The sequence below is a fragment of the Lutra lutra genome, chromosome X, assembly GCF_902655055.1.
Source record: "Lutra lutra chromosome X, mLutLut1.2, whole genome shotgun sequence".
Taxonomy (NCBI): Eukaryota; Metazoa; Chordata; class Mammalia; order Carnivora; family Mustelidae; genus Lutra; species Lutra lutra.
In genome coordinates this window covers 98,775,270-98,798,359 of record NC_062296.1, presented here as the reverse complement: position 1 = coordinate 98,798,359, position 23,090 = coordinate 98,775,270, and the positions used below count along the sequence as shown (strand labels likewise).

The window sequence follows — 23,090 nt, the reverse complement described above, 5'->3', positions numbered from 1 at the left end:
GAAACGCCCTGTTCTCCCAGGTGGGGAAGGACGTGACCGGCGTGGCCCAAGGTGACCGTGTCAGTGTCACCCAGCTCCCCCCAACTGGGGCTAGTTCACGGCAGATGTGAGCACTGGCCAGTGGGTGTGGGGACTGGATGGGGTGGAGGACGGGACCCAGGGTGGGAGGAGCATCTCTCCCTGGCGCCTGCCCGGGGCCAGGGGACGGAGGAGTCTGAGCCCTTAACCTTTGTTCTTAGCACAGGGCAGTCATGGGCACCCCGGACAGCACAGCCCCTTAGATCAGTGTCTAATTTCCTTCTCCCACTCCAGCCTCCTACAGAGACACACCTTGTGATTCAAAAAAAAAAAAAAAAATTCGGACTTCAACCAAAAGTATGCATTTATGTCTGCGTGGAACAGATACATATAATTATAATACACAAATATAGAATTTGCATTCTAAGAATATACCTGTAGAATTGCATCTAAAACACATACTACATTGTTATATAAAATAGCTTCATACACTGGGAGCCTTAATCTGCATATATTTGTCTATGTTTGGGGGACGTACAGTGTCTTATTTTCACTCTTATTGTTTTTCAATATTAATTTTTTAAAAAAGACTTTAATCACTTATTTGACCCAGAGAGAGGCGGAGAGCGCCCGTGCAGGACTGAGGGAGAAGCAGACGGTCTGCTGGGCAGAGAGCCCGACGCGGGATCCGATCCCAGGACCCCAGGATCATGACCAGAGCTGAAGGCAGACGCTTCACAGAGCACCCCTGGGCGCTCCTGTTATTATTACTTTTTGAAAAGATTTATTTGGGAGAGAGAGAGCGAGCGAGCGAGCAGGTGCATGTAGTGGGGGAGGGGCAGGGGGGAGGGACAGGATCCTAACAGACTCCCCTTTGAGGACAGAGCCAGACACGAGGCTCGATCCCACGACCCTGAGATCGCGAGCTGAATCGAAGCCAAGAGCGGAGGGCTCGGCCGACGGAGCCCGCCAGGCGCCCCGGAAGGTGGCTATTAGCCGGCAAGCGCGGGCAGAGAACGCCGCCAGGCTGGCCTCGCTGAACGTGGCCCCGTCGGACCGACTGGGCCGTTTCTCGAATCATCCCGTGACGTCAACGACAGACGGCTCGCGGGTCGTACGCATTTGCTGTTGCCCCCAACACGAGAGAACAGAGTTACCTTTCAGACAACGAGGTAACTCAGGGAACATACACAAGAGACGTGAGCGAGAAATCGGTCGGCTGGGGACGCGGGTTGGACGCCGTCCTCTTGCCCCGATCGACGGCGGCCCGCGGGAGCTAACCAGCTTCTTAAAGACGTGAGCTGGGCAAGGTCGCGGGGGGAGGCCACGGCCCTGCTCCCAGCATCCGGGTGGAGAGGGTAGGAGATGGGGCGCCCCAGGACCCCGGCACACGGCAGGTGTCCTGCAGTGCCGAGCGGCCGGGAGTCACACGGACACACATGTTTAGAACAGGCGTGAAGGAGGAGGCGGCCACAGGCTGACACCTGCTGGAGAGCCAGCCATGCGGGTGGGTCCTGGGGCAGACGGGTCCTAGGGCAGGTGGGTCCTTGGGCGAGCACCTGGCCGGTGTTGCCCACCTCCGGGCACGGCCTGGCCCATCTCGGGACCCACAAACGAGCTTGCAGCAGGTGCATTTTGCTGCTTTAATCTGTGTGGTTCCATGGTTGGCGAGATGCTGTTGGTCCTGGGGGTACCTGGCAGCCGACACTGGGGACGGGGACACCCGTCGGCCTCCAGGGAAAGCAGCGTGTGTTGCCGGGGGCCTCAGGGTGGCGAGGCTCTGGTGCCCAGCATCACGTCCAGCCTGTCCCCCGCGTGTGCGAGCCGCACGTCCCGGAAGCCGTGGCACTCCAGCAGCCCCCGGTACTCGGGAAGCCTGCGTTCCCTCCCCTGGGTTCGCACCAGCAGGTTCAAGGACGATGGCAGGCTGCCCCGCACCGCTGGCTTGTCCTCCAGCACCTTCTCAGCCACCAATATGCCACCACCTGTGAAGAACACAATTAGCTAGAGTCACGCACAAGATTTTGGCGGGGAGCCCCGTGGGGGTGGCCGGTTTCGAGAAGGACGGGAGCTCGGGTCGACTTGCGGGGAGGCTGAGGACACTGCCCGCCAGCCTGGGGAACCAGAACCGCAGGGGGACAGACAGAGACAGAGAAACATGGACGGGAGAACACAGAGATAGCAAGGGGTCTCACGGGCCAGACTGGACGGGGGCTCAGTGCACACAGACGCAGCCCAGGGCTCCCCTGAGGGTTCACCGTGTATGGAAACATGCCACAAACGCTGGGTGCAAGGTCCGGTGGTCCCAGCAGGGAGCACGCATTCACCCTGGAAATCCCATGAGCACCCGGGACGGTACCTGCTTCGGGACAGGGCTAGGACCAGCCACGCCAGACCCAGGAACCCTTGCATTACTGGTGCACAAAGCGTGAGAACTTCAAGAACAAAGTGTGTGCGAGTGTGCTTGTGTGTGCATGTGTGTGTGTACGCGCCCTGTACGCGTCTGTCTGCGTCTCTCCGTGCAAAGTCGTTCACAAAGGACGGAGAAACCAAGCGGCGGGAACTCAGCTCCCTTGGGATGCAAAGGAGCCCGGCAGGAAGTAGTTCATGTTTGCGTTTTGTGGTCGTTGTCCTTCCAGCTGAGATCCACAGGCAAGGGGCAGAGGAGAGAGGACGGGCCCAGAGGTGGCCGCCGCTGGGACGATACTGCGGCTCTTCTCCTGCTGGTTCCAGGCATGCAAGCGAACGCAGGGCTAACAGAATCGGGATCGGAGCATTTCTCTAGTGTATCATCAATCTTGGTGGTTTTTTTTTTGTTTTTTTTTTTTTAATTTATTTATTTGACAGAGATCACAAGTAGGCAGAGAGACAGACAGAGAGAGAGAGAGGAAGGGAAGCAGCTTCCTGCTGAGCAGAGAGCTTGATGTGGGGCTCGATCCCAGGACCCTGAGATCATGACCTGAGCTGAAGGCAGAGGCTTTAACCCACTGAGCCACCCAGGCGCCCCAATCTTGGTGTTTTTCAAAGAAATGCACACGTGGGGCTAATACCACTGGCTCCAGAAGACTCAGGTTAAACCGGGCACTTTCAGCTCTGTCCTGTGGCTCCCAGGACCCCCCACTCTGCCCCAGGTGCTGCTAACCACCAAACTCCCAGCTCTGGGGGTGGATGGGAAGCCCCGGTTCCTAGCGGCTATGAGGGCCCGTGTGGTCAGGTCGTCTCTCTCCTGGCCAAGTTCAAGCTAACAACTCGGCACGCATGGGAGGGAAGGCAGCCTTCCAGCGGGTGGGGGAGAAGCCTCGGTGCACCCAGGCATGCCCCCCGCCCCCCCAGCCAGCGCGGCACAGCATAAGCTCTCCGTCTAGCCTAGCTGTCTCCCCGGGCAGGTGAAGATTCATTCACCCAGCGGTCAGTCTTGACCACACTTTGACGATCGTTTCACTCACAGCTTTGTGGACATCCGCTCGGGGCGGGGCTCCATTCCAGGGCTTGGGAACGCTGCAGGGAGGAAACAGGCAGAAACCCGTCCTCCCAGGGCCACATTCTCCGCGCGGGGCAGCCCCAGTGCCCATGTGACATGGGGATGGCCGCGTGAACGCCTGCCTCTCCCCGACAGCGTGCGTGTCCTGGGGCTGCGGCAACAAATGACCACAGACTGGTTACTTGTCGTCTTCCAGCTCTAGAGGCCAGAGTCTAAGACCCAGACGGGGCAGAGCGGCTGAGATCCAGGCGGGGCAGGGATGCTGAGATCCAGGCGGGGCAGGGCCGAGCTCCCTCCTGAAGCTCCAAGGGAGGGTCCTTGCCACCTCCTCCAGCTTCTGGGGCTCCAGGTGTTCCTGGGCTGGTGGCCGCGTCCTTCCCATCTCTGCCTCCATCTTCACGTGGCTTGTCCCCTGTGTCTGTGTCTCCTCTTTTGTCTCCTAGGAGGACCCCTGTCCTTGGATTCAGGACTACCCTGACCCAGGATGAGCTCATCTCACATGCTCCCCCTTACCACCTCTGCAAAGACCCTATTTCCAAACAAGGTCCGATTCACACGTTCCAAGTGGACATGACTCTGGAGCGGCGGCGGTGGGGGGTGGCGGACAGGTTGCAGAACTCATCCAGCTGCACGAACCAACTAGGATGCTCAAACGCCACCGCCTTTCTTGGCACGGAACTTGGCTCATTTAAAAGCAGTTGCTCAATTTTCTCTGCGGCACTTGTTAACATGTCCCCAGACGCTCACGCCCCCAGAGGCTCCGGGAGATTGGTCAACACGTGCCAATACTGTTTCCAAACCCTCCGACGTGTGACATCCCTCACCCATGTCTGTGTCTCTGCGAGTCCGGCCCACGGGACTCTCCCCTCTCACCGTCCCCACCTGGATCGTCACCTGGGGCCCCTCAGTGTTGTCCCATGGTGGGAGCACCATCGTGTCTGGTTCCTGGACGTCTGTGTGTACTTCACTCCAGAATGTCTCCAGGAGCCTCCTCGGAATGGCGGGGGGGAGGGGGCTCAGCGCTTTGAGTCCACAAATGCCTGTGGGACTTTCTGTCTACAGCTGTGAACTGGCAATTCGTTGTCCGTGTTGCATTTTTTTTTTTAAGATTTTATTTATCTATTTGACAGAGAGAGATCACAAGGAGGCAGACAGGCAGGCAGAGAGAGAGGAGGAAGCAGGCTCCCTTCTGAGCAGAAAGCCCGATGCGGGGCTCGAACCCAGGACCTGGGATCATGACCTGAGCCGAAGGCAGAGGCTTTAACCCACTGAAACACCCAGGCGCCCCTGAATTTTTAAAGATATATTTATTCATCCTAGAGAGTGCGAGCGAGCAGGAGGGGTACAGGGAGGGGAAGAGACAACTCTCAAGCAAACTCTGTGCTGACCAGAGACCCCGATACGGGGCTCGATCCCACGGCCCTGAGATCGTGACCTGAGCCAAAATCAAGGGTCGGTCGCTCAGTGCCCCCAGACGCCCCTCCCCACTGAATATACACATGGCCTTGCTGTCCTCACTCTCCTTTAGAGGAACCCCCGTGTGTTTCTGATGCCCATTACTGCTGCGTGACTCTGTCTCCACGCAGGCTCAGGTCTGGGTCCCCGGGATCCTGAAACGTCCGCTTTGTGCCCAACGTGGGATGCTTCCCGGATTCCGGGTCCCGGGGTGTGGGGACCCTCGCGGGTCTGGCATGAGGGCTCCCAGCTAGAACCTGAATCGTCTCCTTTTCCTGCCACGGCTGTCGGTCTGATCCGTGTCTGCCTCATTCCTTGTTTTACTTGCTAGAACTTTCCTGCTGTTCGCTCCTGCGGTCACGCTCTGTGCACGGAGCGGGGGACGGACTCTGCCCTCTGCCTTCTGCGAGTCTGTTTGTTCCCCGGTCCCCAAGCGTGTCTTTCAGTCCTGGATGCCTGTTCGCCTGTGCAGAGCAGGGACACCGTGTGGAGCTAGGAGACCCTCCATGTTTCTCCCAGACTCTGCTCTGGAGGGTGGGCATGGGGGGTACCCAGAGGGGCCAGCACGCATCGAAAATGTTAGCTGAACCTCATGCCAAATAAAATGTCCCCGTGTGCCCTCCACGGGGCCCTGTGTCTGAGTTGGGGGCCACGGATAACCTGGCCCTGCCTGGGGGCCACTGGGGTGATGTTTAATTGTACGGGTCATCTCAGCCGGGCCGCGGTGCCCAGATTCGTGGCCGAGCGTCCTTCCGGGAGATTAGATTCACGGTTCGGTCGGTAGAAGCAGGTGGCACGCCACAGTGTGGTGGGCCTCGTCTAATCAGTTGAAGGTCTCGAGAGCAAAGAGACTGGCCTCCTGCAGGAAGAGGGAATTCTGCCTCCCGCCTGTGTGCGGACTCGAGCCTCAGCAGGAGCCGGTCCCCGGGTCTCCGGCTGCCCGGTCCACCGTGCAGACGTTGGACGTCCCAGGCTACAGGATCACATGAACTGATTCCTCGGAACAGACCGGTCTCTCTCTCTTTCTCCATCTCTATCCACACACAGCCTGTTGCACTTCACCTTTGCGTTCTTTGTGTGCGACAGAGGAGCTCAAACACGCGGGGCGTTTCCCGGCCACCGTGGAGCGGAAGGACCCGTGAATTGCTATATTGTTTTTCTTCCCTAAGTGGACCAGGCCCGGACATGGGAGTGAGGGCTGTGCTTTGTGGGACTGGGGACCTCGAGGGCCTGGAAAGGGAACCCGGGAACTGGGCGTGCCCCTCTTTGTGGCCTGATGGGCCATGATGGCCCTGAGTGGTTGGACATGGTGGGGGGGACAAGGAGCGCCCAGGACAGCAATCGGAGAAGCCACGGCCTGCATCCACAGAGGGCCACGGCCGGGAAGCATCCAGGAGACTTTGGGGCTTGAGAGCTCAGATGCCGTCACTGGCTTTATGGGGCCCAGACAAGGGGATCCAGGGAGACGTCCCCAAACCTCCCTCCACCCCCTTGTGGATCGAGCATGTTGTCAGGGGGATGCGGTAAACGGTGCCGGGGGGCACGGCTTTCTGTACACATCTTTGTTTCTTTGTAAGTGGAAACGGCCTTTACGTTTGCAAGAAGGACCCGGTCGCGGCCTGGACTCACCCGGCTTGCAGCGGCTCGAGACGCGGCTCAGCAACTCGCACACTTTGTCGTCCGGCCACTCGTGCAGAATTCTGGAAAGGATGTACAGGTCTGCCTCTGGGAGGTCGTCCTTGAAAAAGTCACCTGGTGTGACAACAAGAGGTCAGGAGCCCATCAGGGACGCCGGACCGGGTCCTGCCCCTGCTGGACACAGTGGGTGTGCCGCTCCCCAGGGCTGCTGGAGCAGAAGGGAGACTGCCTGTCGGGGGAGAACTGTGTCCTGAACCCCACAACCTGCAGGGGGGAGCCCCGGGCCCGCCAGCTCGTCTGCCCTGGGGCTGGGTGTTCCCAAGATTCGGGGTGGGAACGGTTTCATTTCCAGCTGCCCCCACACTGATGACTGCCCCTCCTGGAAGTTCTCCCTCACGTCGAACTCAAGGCCTTCCTGCTCTAGCTTTTGTGGAACTTGGTTTTGCGGTTTGTGTGGGTTGTAGACACCTGGAGATGCTCACGTCTGCCATTCCACGTCCCACCTGCCCTCCCACCGCGACGGCTTCCCATCCAATTGCCACTCGCACTCCCACTCGCAGGATTTGGAGATGCGTACGGGTGCGCACACACACACAGAGACCCATATGCACGCACACAGACAATACACAGATCCGCGCAGAGACACATACACATCTGCACGAACACGCAGACAACACGTGCATGTACGCACAGGCACACACATATATGCAGACATGAATACACAGACCACACACCCATGTGTGTACATGCAGAGAACAAACGCACCACGCACACACATGCAGAAACAGACGTGCACACACAACACTCGTGCACATATACCCACATGCAGAAATACACGTGCATGCACACGCAGCACTCATGTACACATATGCACACACATACAACACACATGCACGCCTGTGCACGCCCAGGCACACAAACACAGAGACATATACACAGGCACACATTTACATGCATACAGACAATAGGCATGTACATGCAGACACACACATGCACACAGATGACACCCATGTGCACACACATGCAGAGACAACACACACTTGCAGACACAACACACACATTTGCACTCACACACACAGACACAGCACACACAGATATGCACATACGCAAACACACATATACACACACAGACACAGTCACACACACAGACACGCACACTCCTCTACAAATAAGGCCTGCCGAACACTGGCTCACGGCAAAGACAGAGACGCGTCTACCTGGCATGAAGCTCATCCGGTCCGGCCGCCGTCCTTCGGGCTGAAAACACGTGACGTGCTCGATGACCTCCGGGAGGTCAAACACAGTCACCTTCAGACGCGGGTACTCCTGGGTGAGCGCTCGGGCCAGGGCACCTGTGCAGCCTGCGGGAAATGCAAACACACACTTTGTGACCTGACCCACCAGCGCTGATGAAACCCTCGCCCGTCTCCCAAATTCAACTTTGGTAAAACCAAAATGATGCCTGAGCACACAGACCGAGGTCAGCACCGGGAAAGAAAGCCAGCCCGTGGCAGAGATCTGTGCCGTCGCATGCAGACCTCACGGCTTCTCGAGGTCAGGACCTCACTCGCTGGTGCGAGAGCCAGTCCTGGCCCAGCACTGGGCAGGGGTGGGCACAGACTCATGGAAGGAGAACGGAGCCCAGCTGTGTCGTGGGGGAGGAGCTGCACCTTATCTCCTTTCTGGTGCAAGACGGTAGGTGTGATGGCTGGTGCCCCAGCAGCCACTCTGGGCCACCAGCAGGAAAGGTATGCAGCGGACAGGGAAATAAAACCTGGTCCTCTGGGCTCCCCCTGGGACCCCAATCCCTCTGGACCCCTTAGGCAGGCATCTGCTCGCCCCGTGTGCTGTCCCTGGGCTACGGAGTGGGTTGGGATGGGGAGGAAAGTGTATGAGGCACAATTAGAGCTGATGGGATGAGGGCAAATGGGGGTCGTGATCCTCTCCCCACCACTCAGCATCCACCAGAAAGGGCCCTATAACCTCTGTGGGGGTCCTTGCCCATCGCTAGAACCTCCTAGAACTTGGGGATTTCTGCCCAAGCCCCAGCTCCCGCCACGGCCAAATTCAGGCCTCAGATGCTTCCTCAAGAGGTAGATACATCCTGGACATCTTAAGAGCAAATGAGGTGGGCATGACTTCACACAAGAAATGCACAGAGCCCTTTGCTCCCGATTCCTGGCGGGAGCAGGCGGGGGGCACTACACACCTCCCAGGTCACAGGCGGAGGTGAACCGGGACAGGTCAAAGGCAGTGGCCACCGGGCGTGCCGTCAGCATGGCGAGGCCGTGCATGGCCCTCATGAACTGCAGCTTCTTGTGCTTGCTCTGAAAGAGAATGAGGCTTGAGGCGAGCCCCCACCGAGGCCTGGGGAGCTCCTGCACTCTGGCTGGGGGCCACTGGGCGTTTCTGCAGGTGGGAGCTCGGTGGGGCTCACGGGGAGGGGAACGTTAGGGCAGAGCTGTGCTGGGGAAGGGGTCTGGTGGGGGAGCGGGCCGGAAGGGGGACCGGTGGGGCAGTGCTGGGTCGGGAGGGGGTTGGGGGGACACAGTGAGGCCTGGGTGGGGGTTTCCTTCAGGGCAGAGCTGGGCAAGGAAGGTGTTGGGTACAGCAGAGGGTGTAGGGAGGGGGTGAGTGGTGCAGAGCCAGCAGGGGAGGAGCAGAGCAGGGTTGGGGGCAGGAGGGTCCCGGGAGGCATAGCTGTGGGAGAGGACTGGTGGGGCAGGTGGGTGTTGGGTCGGGCAGGAAGCAAACTTGGGGGGGGGTCCGGTGGGGCACTGGAATCCCCCCTTTCCCATCCTAACAGATGCCCACGTCTAAGAATCTGAAGTCAGTCATCTGGGACGGTCACCCTGGAGGCCCCAGACCCCCATGAAGGGTCTCCGTGGACAAGCAGGTGGGGTACAGGGTGGGGTCCCCCAGTGGCCCCTGCAGCCGGCACCATGCTGCTGACCGTCTTAGCAGTAGTCAGACCACAGCCCCTCGCCCAGCTCCACTGAGGGGTCCCCATGTGGTCAGGGCCTCTCCAGGGTGGGAGGGAAGATGGGGTCCCCCGTTGGGGAGGGTGGCCTCTGGGGGGCAGGGTGCCTCCTGGAGCCCCCAGCACTGCCGGACGTGCCACAGTGGGGAGGTGCAGGACGTGTCCCTGAATCCCACAGGGATAGACGGGGCCACAGGCAGCCCACCTGAGCAAGCCCACCTCACAGGGGTCCCCCTTCCTCCTGGCCCCACCCCCGTCCCACTCTGTTCCCAGGGAGCCCCGTCTGTGGCTTCTCTGTCTCCACCTGACTGTGGGTCTCTCTGCCGCATCTGACCCCCACCCCTCCACTTCCCATGTCAAAACCAAAGCCCCACGGGGATGGCGTTCTGAGGTGGGCATCTAGCAGGGGGGATGGGGACATGAGGGTGCAGAGACCCCTGACCCCATCACTCCATGAGGACCAGAGAGAAGACAGTGAGTACGAGCCAAGAGACCCTGAGTCTGCAGGCGCCTTGACCTTGGATGCTACCTCCAGAACCCTGAGAAGGAAAATGTCTGTTGTCCGTAAGCCCCCTGGCCTGCGCCCTCCCAAGACCGTTTGTCTCTGTCCCTGTTGCCCAGGCTGGGTACAAGCCCCGTGCTCTCACGGTCAGTTCTGCATCCCGCAGACAGCCTGGGTCAGTGCCACAGGTCTCTGCCCGTGGCCAATGCTGCACCCCAAATCCCCAAAGCATTCTGGAAGGGGAACGAGGGAGAGACACAGCAGGAAGGGCTCTGCAGAGCGTGAGCTCGAATGACAGGGTCCCTCTGATTTAACCACAAGAAGGAAACACGGTGCGTTAATTCTGTGTAGGCCCAAGTCTTGTCCTACAAGCATTGTCTCTTCTTGGGCACCACCTGGCCCTGGCGGTCAGAGGACCACCAGGCCCCCCATCTCCGTGCTCTGCCCCTCCCCCCCCATACCAGCCAGCCGCGGCCTCCCTGCACGGCTCCTGAGGTCATGCGAGCCAACTTTTGTGGTTTTCTAACAGGTCCCTGTTAACCCACTGGCAGGGCAAGGGTTCTGCACCCGTCGGTCCTTTTGGAAGATACGTCCACGATGTGACAACAAACGTTCCGAGTCACGGTACCTGAACGGGCTCTTCTGCCTTCCTCCCAAAAGCCGCACTGGCTCCCTCCCGCACGGCGAGCTCCAGGTCCGTGAAGAGGTTCCAAAAGTGGTCGTTGCTGCGCATGGCCAAGCCGTGCAGGGAATACTCGCCGTCCGATGCCAGGTGCACGTCCGCCAGCTCCGTGTTGCGGTAACCTGATGTGACAAGGCGTCGTGGGGGCTCCTAGCAGGGACGCCGCAGCAGACCCTACAGCGGGGATCTTGACATGGGGGCACAAACCTCACCTGCCTGACTGGGGCACAGGGCACCTGCTCGGGGCGGCTCCATGGAGAGACAGCCCAGACCCAGCATGCAGGTGGACTCCTGTGTTAACCAAGCAGGTGGACATTCCCAGGGGAGATGACCCCAAACCCTGTAGGACGGTCACTTGGTTGGGCCATGGTCCCCGGTTCTTAGGTGCAATGCCAGGAGGGACGTTGCTGTGGAGTGTTTTGACATCTATAACTACAGGCGATCTATAACTACAGGGCAATGTGGGTGGGTCACATCCAATCAGGTGAAGGTGCCAAGAGTAGGGATGACGTTTTGCTGAGCAAGAAGACATTGTGTCTCAAGACTTCAGGGTCAGTGTGTACTGATTTTCAACTACCCCAGTAGCACAGCTGGATGAGCCATTTCCATGCTATACACCTGCAGATCTCCAGACTGCGTGTTCTGCTTCTCTGGAGAGTCTGGACTGGTGGTGAGTCTCTTCCTGTCTCCACCCTCTTCATGCCCAGCTGGGCTGTCTGTAAGACCTGGCTCATGGGAGCCCCTCCCGGACACCTATATCTGGAGAATGGGAGACTGGGGGTACAGGTAATGGTGGGGGAGACCCTATCTCTCCATGGAAGGTTGCACCGACTGAGAAATAAAGAATTATGAGAAATAAAGAACAGCACCGAATCCCTTTTAACACCTCAGTGTCGTTCTTCTGAGGCCTTTGGAAGAGCAGCAGTGCTCCCTGTGCACGTGTGGGAATGGTTCACGGGGTTTGCCTGCAGAACCCTGCAAGGCATCAGTGAAAACGTGCGGGAAGAAGGTCCAGGGTGATCAGAAGTCTAGACACCTGAAACTTTCTCGAGGTTCAATCATTATTTTGGACAGAGGAGAAGATCATTACAATGATCTGGGTGAGGAGAAAGTTTTGCTTTCTAAGCTCCAAATCGTAATCACATGTCTGTATGACTTTTGTACAAAAGGCAGGTTCTGGGGCCTTTGCCAGTATCCCGCTTTCCTCCTTATCACAGAAGGGAAGCAGTCTCTCCTGCCCGGGGCCCTTGATCCCACCTCCCCCGACGACCATCACTCCCAAGGTTTCCACAAAGACCATCTGGGGGATCGTCTGCTCTGAGGCCATGCTCAACAGTCTGGTTCAATTCAGCAAACACTGTCACCCACACGTTCATCTGTCCACCCATCCATCCTCCTACCTATCCATCTATCCCTCCTTCCACTCCTCCATCTACCTATTTACCTCCCTATCCATCCACCCAACCACCCATCCATCTACCTACCTATCCATCCATTCATCCATCCATCCACCCATTCATCCATCTATCCATCCATCAGTCTATCCATCAAAATCTCCTGTTACTTACCTAGATATTTTCCGTCTCTATTACCAAGCTATTATCTGTTTAGGTGTACCCACCCATTCATCTCATTTGTCTAAATAAGTAAAAACAAACACGCATCTATGTTTTGCACACACATATATTCCACTGGTTTTGTTTCTCTGGTGAACGCAGGTATAGGTCGTTTGAGAGCAGAGCCCATAGAGAAGTCACTCTCCTAATACACACCCCCCCGCCCAACGCACACCTATGTCTCCTTTCTTCCATCCTCTACTTCTCACCCTTGGGGACAAGCCATGTTCCAACGGTCTCGTCCTCCCTGCCTTGGCTCAGAAACCACCTTCACTTGGTGACTTACTTCCACCTGCAAGGATTCTCAGCAAGACACCTCAGATGTTCTCTTACCTCTGTCTGTCTTCTCCAGCAATCCCAGGGCCACACAGACATCCAGAAGCCGTTCAGTTCCACACACAGAGGCATCGATTTTGCCTGCGATATCCACGGCCTTCAGCGGGGCGCCATCTTTCAGTACATCAAACACATTCAGCTTGCAAGCCACGAACAGGGCCTATCCAGTAGAAACAACTACAGTTAGACTCACTCCGTGACTTGTCAAGGACTTTTGACTCTTGTGGACCCAAAACATGGAGGTCAAAGCTGTGGTACGTATTTAACTTGTCAACGGAAACTCCTCCTCCAAAGACAGTGGATTTAGGGGCCAGCTGATACCAGGTTTGCACAAGGCAAAAGCACATCAGTGAATACCAAGCAGAAAAACGGGGCCATGGGAAAAAAAAACCAGTGTGCTGCGGCTTCAGGCTGAATGGTGTTTCCACCCTAAGATCTGTATGCTGAAGCCCTAACTCCCAGGGCCTCAGGACGTGACTGTATTTGGAGGCAAAGGGCTGTCCTCAGGTGCAGAGTCTCTACAAAGCTCAGAACAGATGCCCTGCAGTGACCGCGATAACCTTCGCTCACACGGCCCTCACCTCGTGCTGCCAAAACCGTCTGTGACAACTGATGCACGTTCCCAAGGGCACGACACGGAGCTGCTTCTAGAACTAACCGTGACGGACCTGGCGAGGTGACACACTCCCAGGCTCCCTCCTGCCTCTCGGCTTGATCAGCTCACCTGACCACCGGGAGATCTTGGTTAAAGACAGCAATGTAGTAAGCAGACAGATACACAGTTAGCTAGGCAGATAGATAATAGATCGGATAGATAGACGATAGATACGCAGATAATTGATCTTTGATCACAGGGACATAGGTAGATAGATAATAGATGATAGTTTGATGATAGGTAGATAAGTAGGTAGAAAGACAGGAAGAGAGGGAGAGGATAGAACGACGTGTACATCCATCAGATGAGGGTGCCATGTACTATCATTTAACGATCATTTTGCAGAAAAACTTGATTATTTTGAGGTATAACACAGAACAACCACTTCTCCTAATTAGGAGAGCTTCTGCCCCAGACAAGGCCAGGGAAGTGGCCAGGGCTGGAGTGTGGGAAGGGGCGATCTCCAGTCCCCCACCCAGCACGCGAGAGCCACTGACGTGGTCCCTGAGGAGCCCAGGCACGGGGAGGGCTGCGTTCCAGCTCTCTCTCTGAAGCCCAGAGCTGCTCAGATGGCTGGAAGGTCGGCCTAGTGGGGCAGCAGAAGGTTGGAGAGATGTAACAGCCGTGTGGGCGGAGATGGGTGGAAGGCAGGGATGGCCGCACCAGCCCTGTCCCTGATGGACGTGGCAGGAGACGACCAGGTGGGTTTCTGCCTCAGATGCCGTCCAGTGTGGCATGGGTACCCGTGGGTACTCGCAGGAAGGACTGGGGAGGCCACAGCCACAGGCACCAGCTGGCTCCAGCGAGCACCCAGTGGCCTGCAGTTTCCCTCACCGCCTGGGACACCCTCTGGCTGAGACGGGTGTCTGGGATCCCAAAGCCACAGTACGATGAGGTCACAGATCCCTCCAGGCAGCTGGTGACCTAGTGCTAGAGTCCACCTGGCCAGGGGCATGCTGGGCTCCCCGAGGCTGGTGCACGGTCAGCATTCTGGCCTCGTCGTCCGGGGCTGGTGAGAGGCTGGTCAGCGATGCCCTGTGTGCCCTGTGCTGGGGTCATGAGACCGCTGCTCACCTTCAAATATCCACAGACAGCTCGCCCCAGCTGGGCATCAGACTCGGCCACCACAGCCCTGAGCACGAGTCTCACACGCCAGGATGTGAGCCCCAGCAAATCAGGTCACAGCCTCTGTGACCCCCAAAGTCACTCTCTCTCCCAAGCCATTTCATGAAGGCAGGAAATCAGCTGGGGACACCTGTATGGGCTGAACACCAGCCCCAAAAAGATATGCCAAAGACTTGACCCCTAGAACCTGAAAAGGGAGATCTTATTTGGAAACAGGGTCTTTGTAGATGTGATGAAGGGAAGGATCTGGGATGAGCTCATCGTGGATCAGGGTGGTCCCGAATCCAATCCAATCTTGTAAGAAACAGAAGATGAGACACAGATACAGAGGAGAAGCCATGTAAGGACAGAGGCAGAGATGGGAGGGACATGGTCACCAGCCTGGGGACGCCTGGAGCCTCAGAAGCTAGAAAAGGCAGGAAGGACCCTCTCCAAGAGGTTCAGGAAGGAGCACAGCCCTGCCCTGCCTGGATCTCAGTGGTCCTGCCCCGCCTGGATCTCAGCATCCCTGCCCCACCTGGATCTTAGATCCGGTTTCCAGAGCTGAGAAAGGATGAAACTGTGGTGTTTTAAGCCCACAGTCTGCGGTCATTTGTTACGGCTGCCTCAGGACACTCAGACAAGTACCTTTGATGCTTTAAAGCCGTCTATGAGTTCTAGAAGGCCCGCTGGGAAGGGGGGCGGGCTCTTCCCTGTCCCGTTAGAGTCTGTTCCCTGCATGCCAGCAGGACCCTGTCTCTTGTCACCGCCGGCCTCTGCCCTTCCGTGGCCGCCACCGTCATCGCCCTGAGCGGGGTCTGAGCCGGTCCCTTCCACGTCGCTCAGGTTCTCGAAGGTGTCGACGGGGGGGATGGAGTCGTGCTTGACCCGCTGCAGGTCCTCGCGACGGGGCGGGTAGTACAGCTCCACCAGCTTCTTGCAAAAGTGGTTCAGGGGGAAGCCCACGACGTTGAGGAAGTCTCCGCGCACGTGCTCCACCAGCATGCCGCCCAGCGCCTGGATCCCGTAGCCACCGGCCTTGTCCCTGCGTGGGGAGGAAGGAAGAACGGGCGGGGAGGAGAGGAGGGGGACGGTTATAGAAGAAATCAAAGTCTGAAGGGTCAAAAGACGGGTGGCTGCTGGATGGCTTCACTGCACATGATCAGACGGGATGGCGGACAGGAGCCCAGCGATCACCCCGGGCTGCTTCAGTGATGAGTCTAGTCCCATCCTGGGCGATGACGTGGTGTCCCAGACCGTCCCTCGGGGACACTGTCTCCCACACCAGGCCTAGGGCACAGCAGTTGGGGGCAGTGCAGTGAGGACGCCCGACCCAGGCCATGCTCTAGGGCCCGTCTGCATCTCTGGTCCAGCAGCTTCTGCTGAGGCCTCCTTCGGGACAGGGAGGGCACTTCGCAGGCCCTTTCCTGGACCCTGACTTTAGCGCCTAGCACGTTCAACCTGACCCTCCGTCGTCTGCTTCCCCCCGACCCCGGTCCTTAAAATGGCAGGAGGAGTCAGTTCGGGGCATCGTCAGCACTGGGACCGTCCCCTGGCATCTGCACCCATGCACCTGTCCCCCACCTGGCCCCGTTCCATGGGGGGAACGGAACCGGGAGCAGGTGAGCTTGGCCGTGTACTCACCTGCTCTCCGGACAGCAGCCCAAGACTGCTTCTCACACTTGGGGTGATTCGCACTCACTGTCCCAGCCCAGGACAGCTCAGGTCCTGACACGGGCCCTGCCAGCAGCCCCTGACCCCCGCTGTTCCTCCAGGAAGCCCATCACCCAGGTCCCTGCACTGCCCGCCTGAGCCCGGCCCCCGTTGTAATCAGGACAGCAACACGATGACCATGCACCAGATGTCTGTGTCCCCCACACCCCCAAATTCATATATTGAGATCCAACCTCCAAGGTGATGGTGTTAGGAGGTGGGGCGTTTGGAGGGGATCCTGTCATGAGGGTGGCCTGCCCACGCACGGCAATGAGTGTCCTCGTCTGAGGGACTCACATGGGCTCCCCGCTGTCGATGTATTCCCACAGGAGCTCCTCCGACAGCTCAGAGAACTTCACCGTGGTCTCCTCGTGGAACTCGGACACCTCCAAGTCGAGTTGGGCGTCTGCAACACAGAGCTGCCAGTCAGGGGGCACAGCCACTGGGCTCTGTACACCTGGGGGACATCTGTCCGGGTTCTCCGTTCTTAATTAGGGGCGGCAGGAGGCTCCAGGCAGGGAAAATTAAATTGCAAACTCAAGCAAGCAAAACCAACGAGCAGTAAAAAGTTGCAACCTGCAGGGGTGGGGCTTGGGGGATAGAAAGTTGCAACCTGCAGGGGTGGGGCTTGGAGGATAGAAAGTTGCAACCTGCAGGGGTGGGGCTTGGGGGATAGAAAGTTGCAACCTGCAGGGGTGGGGCTTGGGGGATAGAAAGTTGCAACCTGCAGGGGTGGGGCTTGGGGGATAGAAAGTTGCAAACAGCAGGGGTGGGGCTTGGGGGGTATAAAGTTGCAACCTGCAGGGGTGGGGCTTGGGGGATAAAAAGTTGCAACCTGCAGGGGTGGGGCTTGGGGGATAAAAAGTTGCAACCTGCAGGGGTGGGGCTTGGGGGATAAAAAGTTGCAACCTGCAGGGGTGGGGCTTGGGGGATAAAAAGTTGCAACCTGCAGGGGTGGGGCTTGGGGGATAGAAAGTTGCAACCAGCAGGGGTGGGGCTTGGGGGGTATAAAGTTGCAACCTGCAGGGGTGGGGCTTGGGGGATAAAAAGTTGCAACCTGCAGACCCAGACCTGGGGTTCGGGGAGTGAGGAATGTTGCACGCCCAACACGCAGACAAGCATGGGGCCTTGGGTTTTCCTGCAGAAACAGAACCTCAGGGTGCGGATGGGGTGGGGGTGGGGGTGTCCCTGGGTGGCTCAGTCATTAACAGTCAGACTTCAGCTCAGCTGATCCCGGCATCCTGGGATCGAGCCCCGTATCCGGCCCCCTGCTCAGAGGAAGTCTGCTTCTCCCTCTCCCACTCCTCCTACTTGTGTTCACTCCCTCAATGCATCTCTCTGTCAAATAAATACAATCTTAAAAAAAAAAAAAAAAAGAAAGAAAAGAAACAGAACTTCGGGGCTGGCCCAGAGGCCTTGGCTGTGGGGCTGGAAAGCCCCCCGCACGGCCCGCGGGGCACATTATGCAAAGCAGCTTTTGCAGACAATCCCTGGGGTTTCCGTCCTTTTTGAAAAAACCTTCTTTGGCCTGCTGTGATTTCCGGCTGGCCGGGCGTGAGCCAGCCCTCTCTGTCTTCCGGACCGGAAGGTCTGCAGGGAAGCACCTGCGTGGGTCACACTGGGCGGGCCAACCCATCTCTGTCAGGTGCTCCGAGGCCTCTGTGCAGCCCCGACTCCCTGAGGCAGGAGGGAGGGCACAGGTCTGCAGGGACACCGGTTCCGCCCGCGGTGGCCAGGGCCTGGGGAGGAAGCCAGCGGTGCTGTACCTGTGGTGCAACAGTGGACGATGGCGACACCCGTGAACACGCTGTGCTCTTTCCCGTTCAACCTGCAAGACATAATCGTCATGACCGTGTCCCCCTCGCCAGAGCCGTGCTCTGTGGCACATTCCCGCCACCCTGCTCTCAGCCGTCCATATGCTGTCCTGCAGCAGAGTGAAACATGGGTGCACGGTGCACGGCGCACGGCACGGCCTCGGGGATCACACGCCCTGAGGTAGAGGCTGAGCATGTCCGGCCGGAGGGAGACTGCCCATCCGCCTGTTGCCCGAGCAGAGCTCATGGGGAGAGCCGAGCACACGGAGGTGGGCATGGGGAGACCACCACTCAGAAGTAGGACAGGAGACCAGGAATAAGAGCTCATGGACACACGGACAGCCGGGAGGGTGGCCAGGTAGGCTGTGCACAGACCCCTCCCCAGGCACAGACCCCACTGGCCCTGCTCCAGACCTGCCCCAGTGCTGTTCCCAGGGGGACGACCGTCTGCACCGACCTGGAAAGCATCCTGTATGCGTCCTGCTTGTCCACTGGCTTCTCCAGAATCAACCCCCCGATGGTCTGCAAGAGAACCAGGGAGGAATTCACTCTCACTCAGCTGGATCTCACCGTCCGCACCTTGACTTTGGTCACCAAGCACACACAAACCAAACTGGAGGCCAGAACGGGGGCCCCGAGGGGGGACTCACCACAATGGTATCCGCTCCGATGACAACGTCGGGGGCCCGGAGGTCCTTCTGCAAGAAATCCGAACCCAGCTTTAGAAACGACGTCCCTATGGTCTTCCGCAAATACCCTGATGGGGTGACGGGTGGGCACGAGGCCACTCTCACTTCAGAAACTAAGACGTGGGTGTCCTCCATGTCCCAAACAAGGACACGAACGTGACTCCAAATCCTCCCCAAGCTATCCTGAATTAAGGACAAAGCCGGTGTTTTCTGGCCCGCTCAACCGAAGTTGAAACTTGGTCAATACACTGGACAATAAAATAAATCCAAGTAGAAAATTCAGGCTTGGGGCTGAACACGGTCATGGGGGATCTGTATGGAACCTTGGACTTAGCTTGTACGTAAATATTAACTTTTCCACTGCCGAAAATCAATTGATCAACACTTGCTTATTTATATCAATACTTCTTATAGCATTCAGTACCGTGCATTTGTTGTTACGTTAAATGCAACAGGGTATTATTGTAACACTTAGCAATAACAATGTACATTAATTCTGTATCATAAATGATGCTGTTATTGTCACTAATAGCATATCATATAGTAATAGTTAAGGTATGTCCATTCTATGTCGTAAGTGATACTGTTGTCATCATTGTAATACTATATTATATAGTAACAGTAATAGTCCAGGTCTGTTAATTTTGTATCATAAATAATGACATAACGGTCACTGCAATAACGTATCATATAGTTTTATATGGTAATAGTTTAGGTCCGTTAATTCTGTACCATGAGTGATGCTCTTATACTCATCGCAACAGTGTATTACATGGTAACGTATAAGAATAGTTCAGGTCAAAAAAAAAAAAGAATAGTTCAGGTCTGTTCATTTATTTTGAGGGATGCTGTTATGTTATCCACAAGATTACCTGTATAGTAATACACAGTAGTACATAATCTATATTCATTCTTTTTTTTTTAAGATTTTATTTATTTATTTGACAGAGAGAGATCACAAGTAGGCAGAGAGGCAGGCAGAGAGAGAGGAGGAAGCAGGCTCCCTGCTAAGCAGAGAGCCCGATGCGGGGCTCGATCCCAGGACCCTGAGATCATGACCTGAGCCGAAGGCAGCGGCTTAACCCACTGAGCCACCCAGGCGCCCCTATATTCATTCTTTATTATAAATGATACTATTAGGTTAATTGTAATAGTATTTTACATAGTAGCCCATAGTAATAGATGAGCTACATTAATTTTTTTTATAGATTTTATTTATTTATTTGACAGAGAGAGAGAGATCACAAGTAGGCAGAGAGGCAGACAGAGAGCGAGGGGGAAGCAGTTTCCCTGCTGAGCAGAGAGCCAATGTGGGGCTCGATCCCAGGACCCTGAGACCATGACCTGAGCCAAAGGCAGTGGCTTAACCCACTGAACCACCCAGGTGCCCCAAGCTATGTTAATTTTTTAATGGTAAATGACACCACTCTGTTAATCCCAATAGCATGTTACAGAGTAACAGATGGATATGAACCGCGTTATATCAAAGATACTGTTATATTAATTATAAGAGCACGTTACATTGTTAACACTCATTGGTAGATGAGCTACCATAATTGCATACGATACAGTAAATGGCGTTTATGGACGGCATGTGCACGGAGACCCCGACACCGCCGTCCCAGCAAGAGAATTCTGTGAAGACGCAGGAGCAGAGCCCCCTTGCCTGGTGCATCCTTCTGGCGACCTCCAGGGCCTTCTGCTTCGCTGTTTCGATGGCGTAGGCATAAGGCGTGGGGAAGGACGCTTTATCAAGCTTCTCTTTGAACCTGGAAGGAACCACCTCAAACCGGAGACCCTGGAAAAGGGGAGATCGGGGTTTTGAGGGTTGGCAGGAAGAACCCAAGGACGCTGAGCAGCAGGGCGCCCGACTTACAGTACAGGTGGCCTTTGCCACGTGCAAGGAAGATGCCAAACGCTGACCAGTGCCAACTCCCAGCTGGCTGGGGAGGCACGGGGGCTGGCTGGGGCCCAGCGGACCTGCCGGGAAGACATCAGTACACAGAAGCCAGCAGGAGAGATTGGTTAGGGCACTGGGTTGTGAGGCTCTGTGGGGTCAAAGGGTTCCCAGGGTGTCCCTGAGGCCGGCATTTCATCCCACGGTGGATAAACAGCTGAAAACGTCTACCTGCACAAAATGCCACAGAGGACTGACCGCAGTCCCCAAACATGTGTGGACAAGCAAGGCAGTCCCCTGTGGGGAGCTGGTCGAGCAGTGACACCCCGGAGTTTGTGGGGACAGGAATGTGGGCTTTGAACGCAAAGGGTCAAACTCCCCCCACCTCTGGGCAGTGCCCCCCGACAGAGCTCCCCTGGTCAGAGCTCTGACCATCCCTCCCCACACCTCTCTGAGGGGCCCGCCTTGGTCCTTGGCCTCCTATACCCCGTTTTCCCTGGATCGCCTTGTGAGCCATCTTCTGGTCTGTACCCACCCCAACCCCTCCTCCTATCTCCAGTACCCCTGCCCCCTAGACAGGGCATCCCCATGGAGACCACGTCCCCTCCACTCTGGCTCTGTCTATTCCCCACTACCACCTCCAGGATGGACACAGGTCAGGCACAGACATGGCCTTGGCCCAGAAACCACCCCCCCCCCGCCCCCACGCCCCGGCCAATAGGTTCTCGTCCACTCAGCCTGGCCTGAAGACTCCGTTCTCAGACCATGCAGACTGCTTCTACCGTCAGTCCCTGGGACCCTCAATCACTATGCCACAGCTCTGACAAAGACCCCCGTCTGCAGAGCCCTGTTCCCCCATCACACAGAGTCCCACTTTCCCCAGCCTGCAGCCCCCAGCTCCCGGCCTGAGCCACAGGTCTCTAGACCCCAGTCAATGGGTCCCAGGGTCACCAAGACCCCTGGCACTAGCCCAGCTGGTCTGGTCAGTAAGGCCCCAGCACCAGGCCATTCTGGGTGACCAGGGCCCTTGGCTCCAGGGACCAGTCACCAGACCACCTGCGTGGGTCACGAGGTCTCTGGTCACCATGAACCTGGACACCAGACCACCTGGCACCAGTCCCTTCCTTTTACTAGGCTCCTGGTCCCCAAGCCCCTAGGAATAGGCCCCCAGGCACCAGGATCCCAATCACTAGATCCCCCAGTCACCAAGACCTCCCCTTTCCACACCTCCCCCCACAGTTGTCCCCCTGACCTCCCCACGTCCCAGGTCTCCAGACCCCTGCCCCAAGCCCCCCGTCCCCAGGTCAATAGGTCTCCGGCTTCCCAACCCCTCTCCCACGCCTCCACAGCAGAACCAAAAGCCCCAGTCACCAGAGCTCCAATCACCAGGTGCCTCACTCCCCGAAATCACCAGAGTCTCGGGGCCCAGTTCCCCAGTGACTAGAGCCCCAGATCACCAGATCCCAGCTCCAAACCCCCGGATCCACCGGTCCCCGGATCACCAGATCCCCAGCTCCAGGCCCCCCGGAACACCAGGTCCCGGGATCACCAGATCGCCAGCTTCAGACCCCCAGGTCACCATGTCCCCAGATCACCAGGTCCCGGGATCACTAGATCCCCAGCTCCGACCCCCCGGAACACCAGGTCCTCAGTGAGCAGAGCCCCAGGTCACCAGACCTCCCGGCGCAGGCCCCAGGTGCCCCAGATCGCCAGGCCCTCAGGCTCCAGGCCCCCCAGGTGCCCAGGTCAGTAGGCGCCTGGCCCCAGGCCCCCTCCCCCGCACGGCTCCAGTCCCCCAGGCCCGCAGACCCGGAGGCACCAGACTCCCCGCGCCCGGCGCCGCCGCAGACCCCAGCCCCAGGCCCTGCGCAGGCCGCTCGCTCACCGCGTGGCTGAGGATCTCCCGGCGGCGCGGGGAGGCGCTGGCCAGCACCACGCGCTTGTGCAGCAGCTTCCCGATGACCGGGCTCAGCACCATGGCGCCCCGAACCGCGCGCCGCGCACCCCGCCGGCAGCCGGACCTGCAGCCGGATCTCCACGCCCGCGCCGCGCGCTCCGGACCCAGTGTGGCCCCGCCCCCAACGAGGCCCCGGCCCGCGCGGCGCCCCGCCCAGGCCCCGCCCCGCCCTCCGGAGCCCCGCCCTGCGCCGCGCACATCAGCCGAGTGAGGGCCCGCCCCCAACGAGGCCCGGCCCTCTCGACGCACCGCCCAGGCTCCGCCCCGCCCCGCCCGCCGGAGCCCCGCCCTGCGCCGCGCACATCAGCCGAGTGAGGCCCCGCCCCCAACGAGGCCCGGCCCTCTCGACGCACCGCCCAGGCCCCGCCCCGCCCCGCCCGCCAGAGCCCCGCCCCTGCCTTCCCCGTCCAGACCCCCGGCTACGCGTCCCCTCCACCCCGCGCCCCCAAACCAGCTGCGCCCGCCGAGGGGCTGGGGAGAGGTCGTTGCGGACGATCTCCGAGAACCCAATGTCCCGGCACCCCTTGGGGGCAGTGGGGGCGGGCGCAGAGAT

At 58.1% G+C, this 23,090-nt stretch overlaps 1 protein-coding gene across 2 annotated transcripts; it reads right to left on the bottom strand.

Moving 5' to 3' along the window:
- Positions 1–364: 364 nt before the first annotated feature.
- ASMTL (acetylserotonin O-methyltransferase like) lies at positions 365–22,648 on the bottom strand. Of its 2 annotated transcripts, none has more exons than XM_047715379.1 (13): positions 22,466–22,648; positions 20,350–20,481; positions 18,645–18,692; positions 18,452–18,516; positions 17,947–18,008; positions 16,478–16,586; positions 15,116–15,512; positions 12,706–12,868; positions 10,703–10,878; positions 8,802–8,919; positions 7,810–7,953; positions 6,584–6,706; positions 365–2,003 (listed from the first exon to the last, which is right to left on the bottom strand). In XM_047715379.1, exons 1-13 carry the CDS (start codon positions 22,556–22,558, stop codon positions 1,783–1,785), a joined length of 1,851 nt encoding a protein of 616 aa, XP_047571335.1. In that variant the 5' UTR covers positions 22,559–22,648; the 3' UTR covers positions 365–1,782. The 2 variants fall into 2 exon arrangements, with proteins under 2 accessions (XP_047571335.1, XP_047571336.1); XM_047715380.1 differs by lacking the exon at positions 365–2,003 and adding an exon at positions 4,776–6,118.
- Between the last annotated feature and the right edge of the window lie 442 nt (positions 22,649–23,090).

Excerpts from the sequence above, each read along its gene's own strand:
- ASMTL (XM_047715379.1), bottom strand. The coding sequence starts at position 22,558 with ATGGTGCTGAGCCCGGTCATCGGGAAGCTGCTGCACAAGCGCGTGGTG. Across the intron at positions 16,587-17,946 it reads CGTCCACTGTTGCACCACAG|ACGCCCAACTCGACTTGGAG; the intron begins GTACAGCACCGC and ends TCTGTGTTGCAG. Across the intron at positions 2,004-6,583 it reads CTCGAGCCGCTGCAAGCCGG|GTGGTGGCATATTGGTGGCT; the intron begins GTGAGTCCAGGC and ends TGTTCTTCACAG.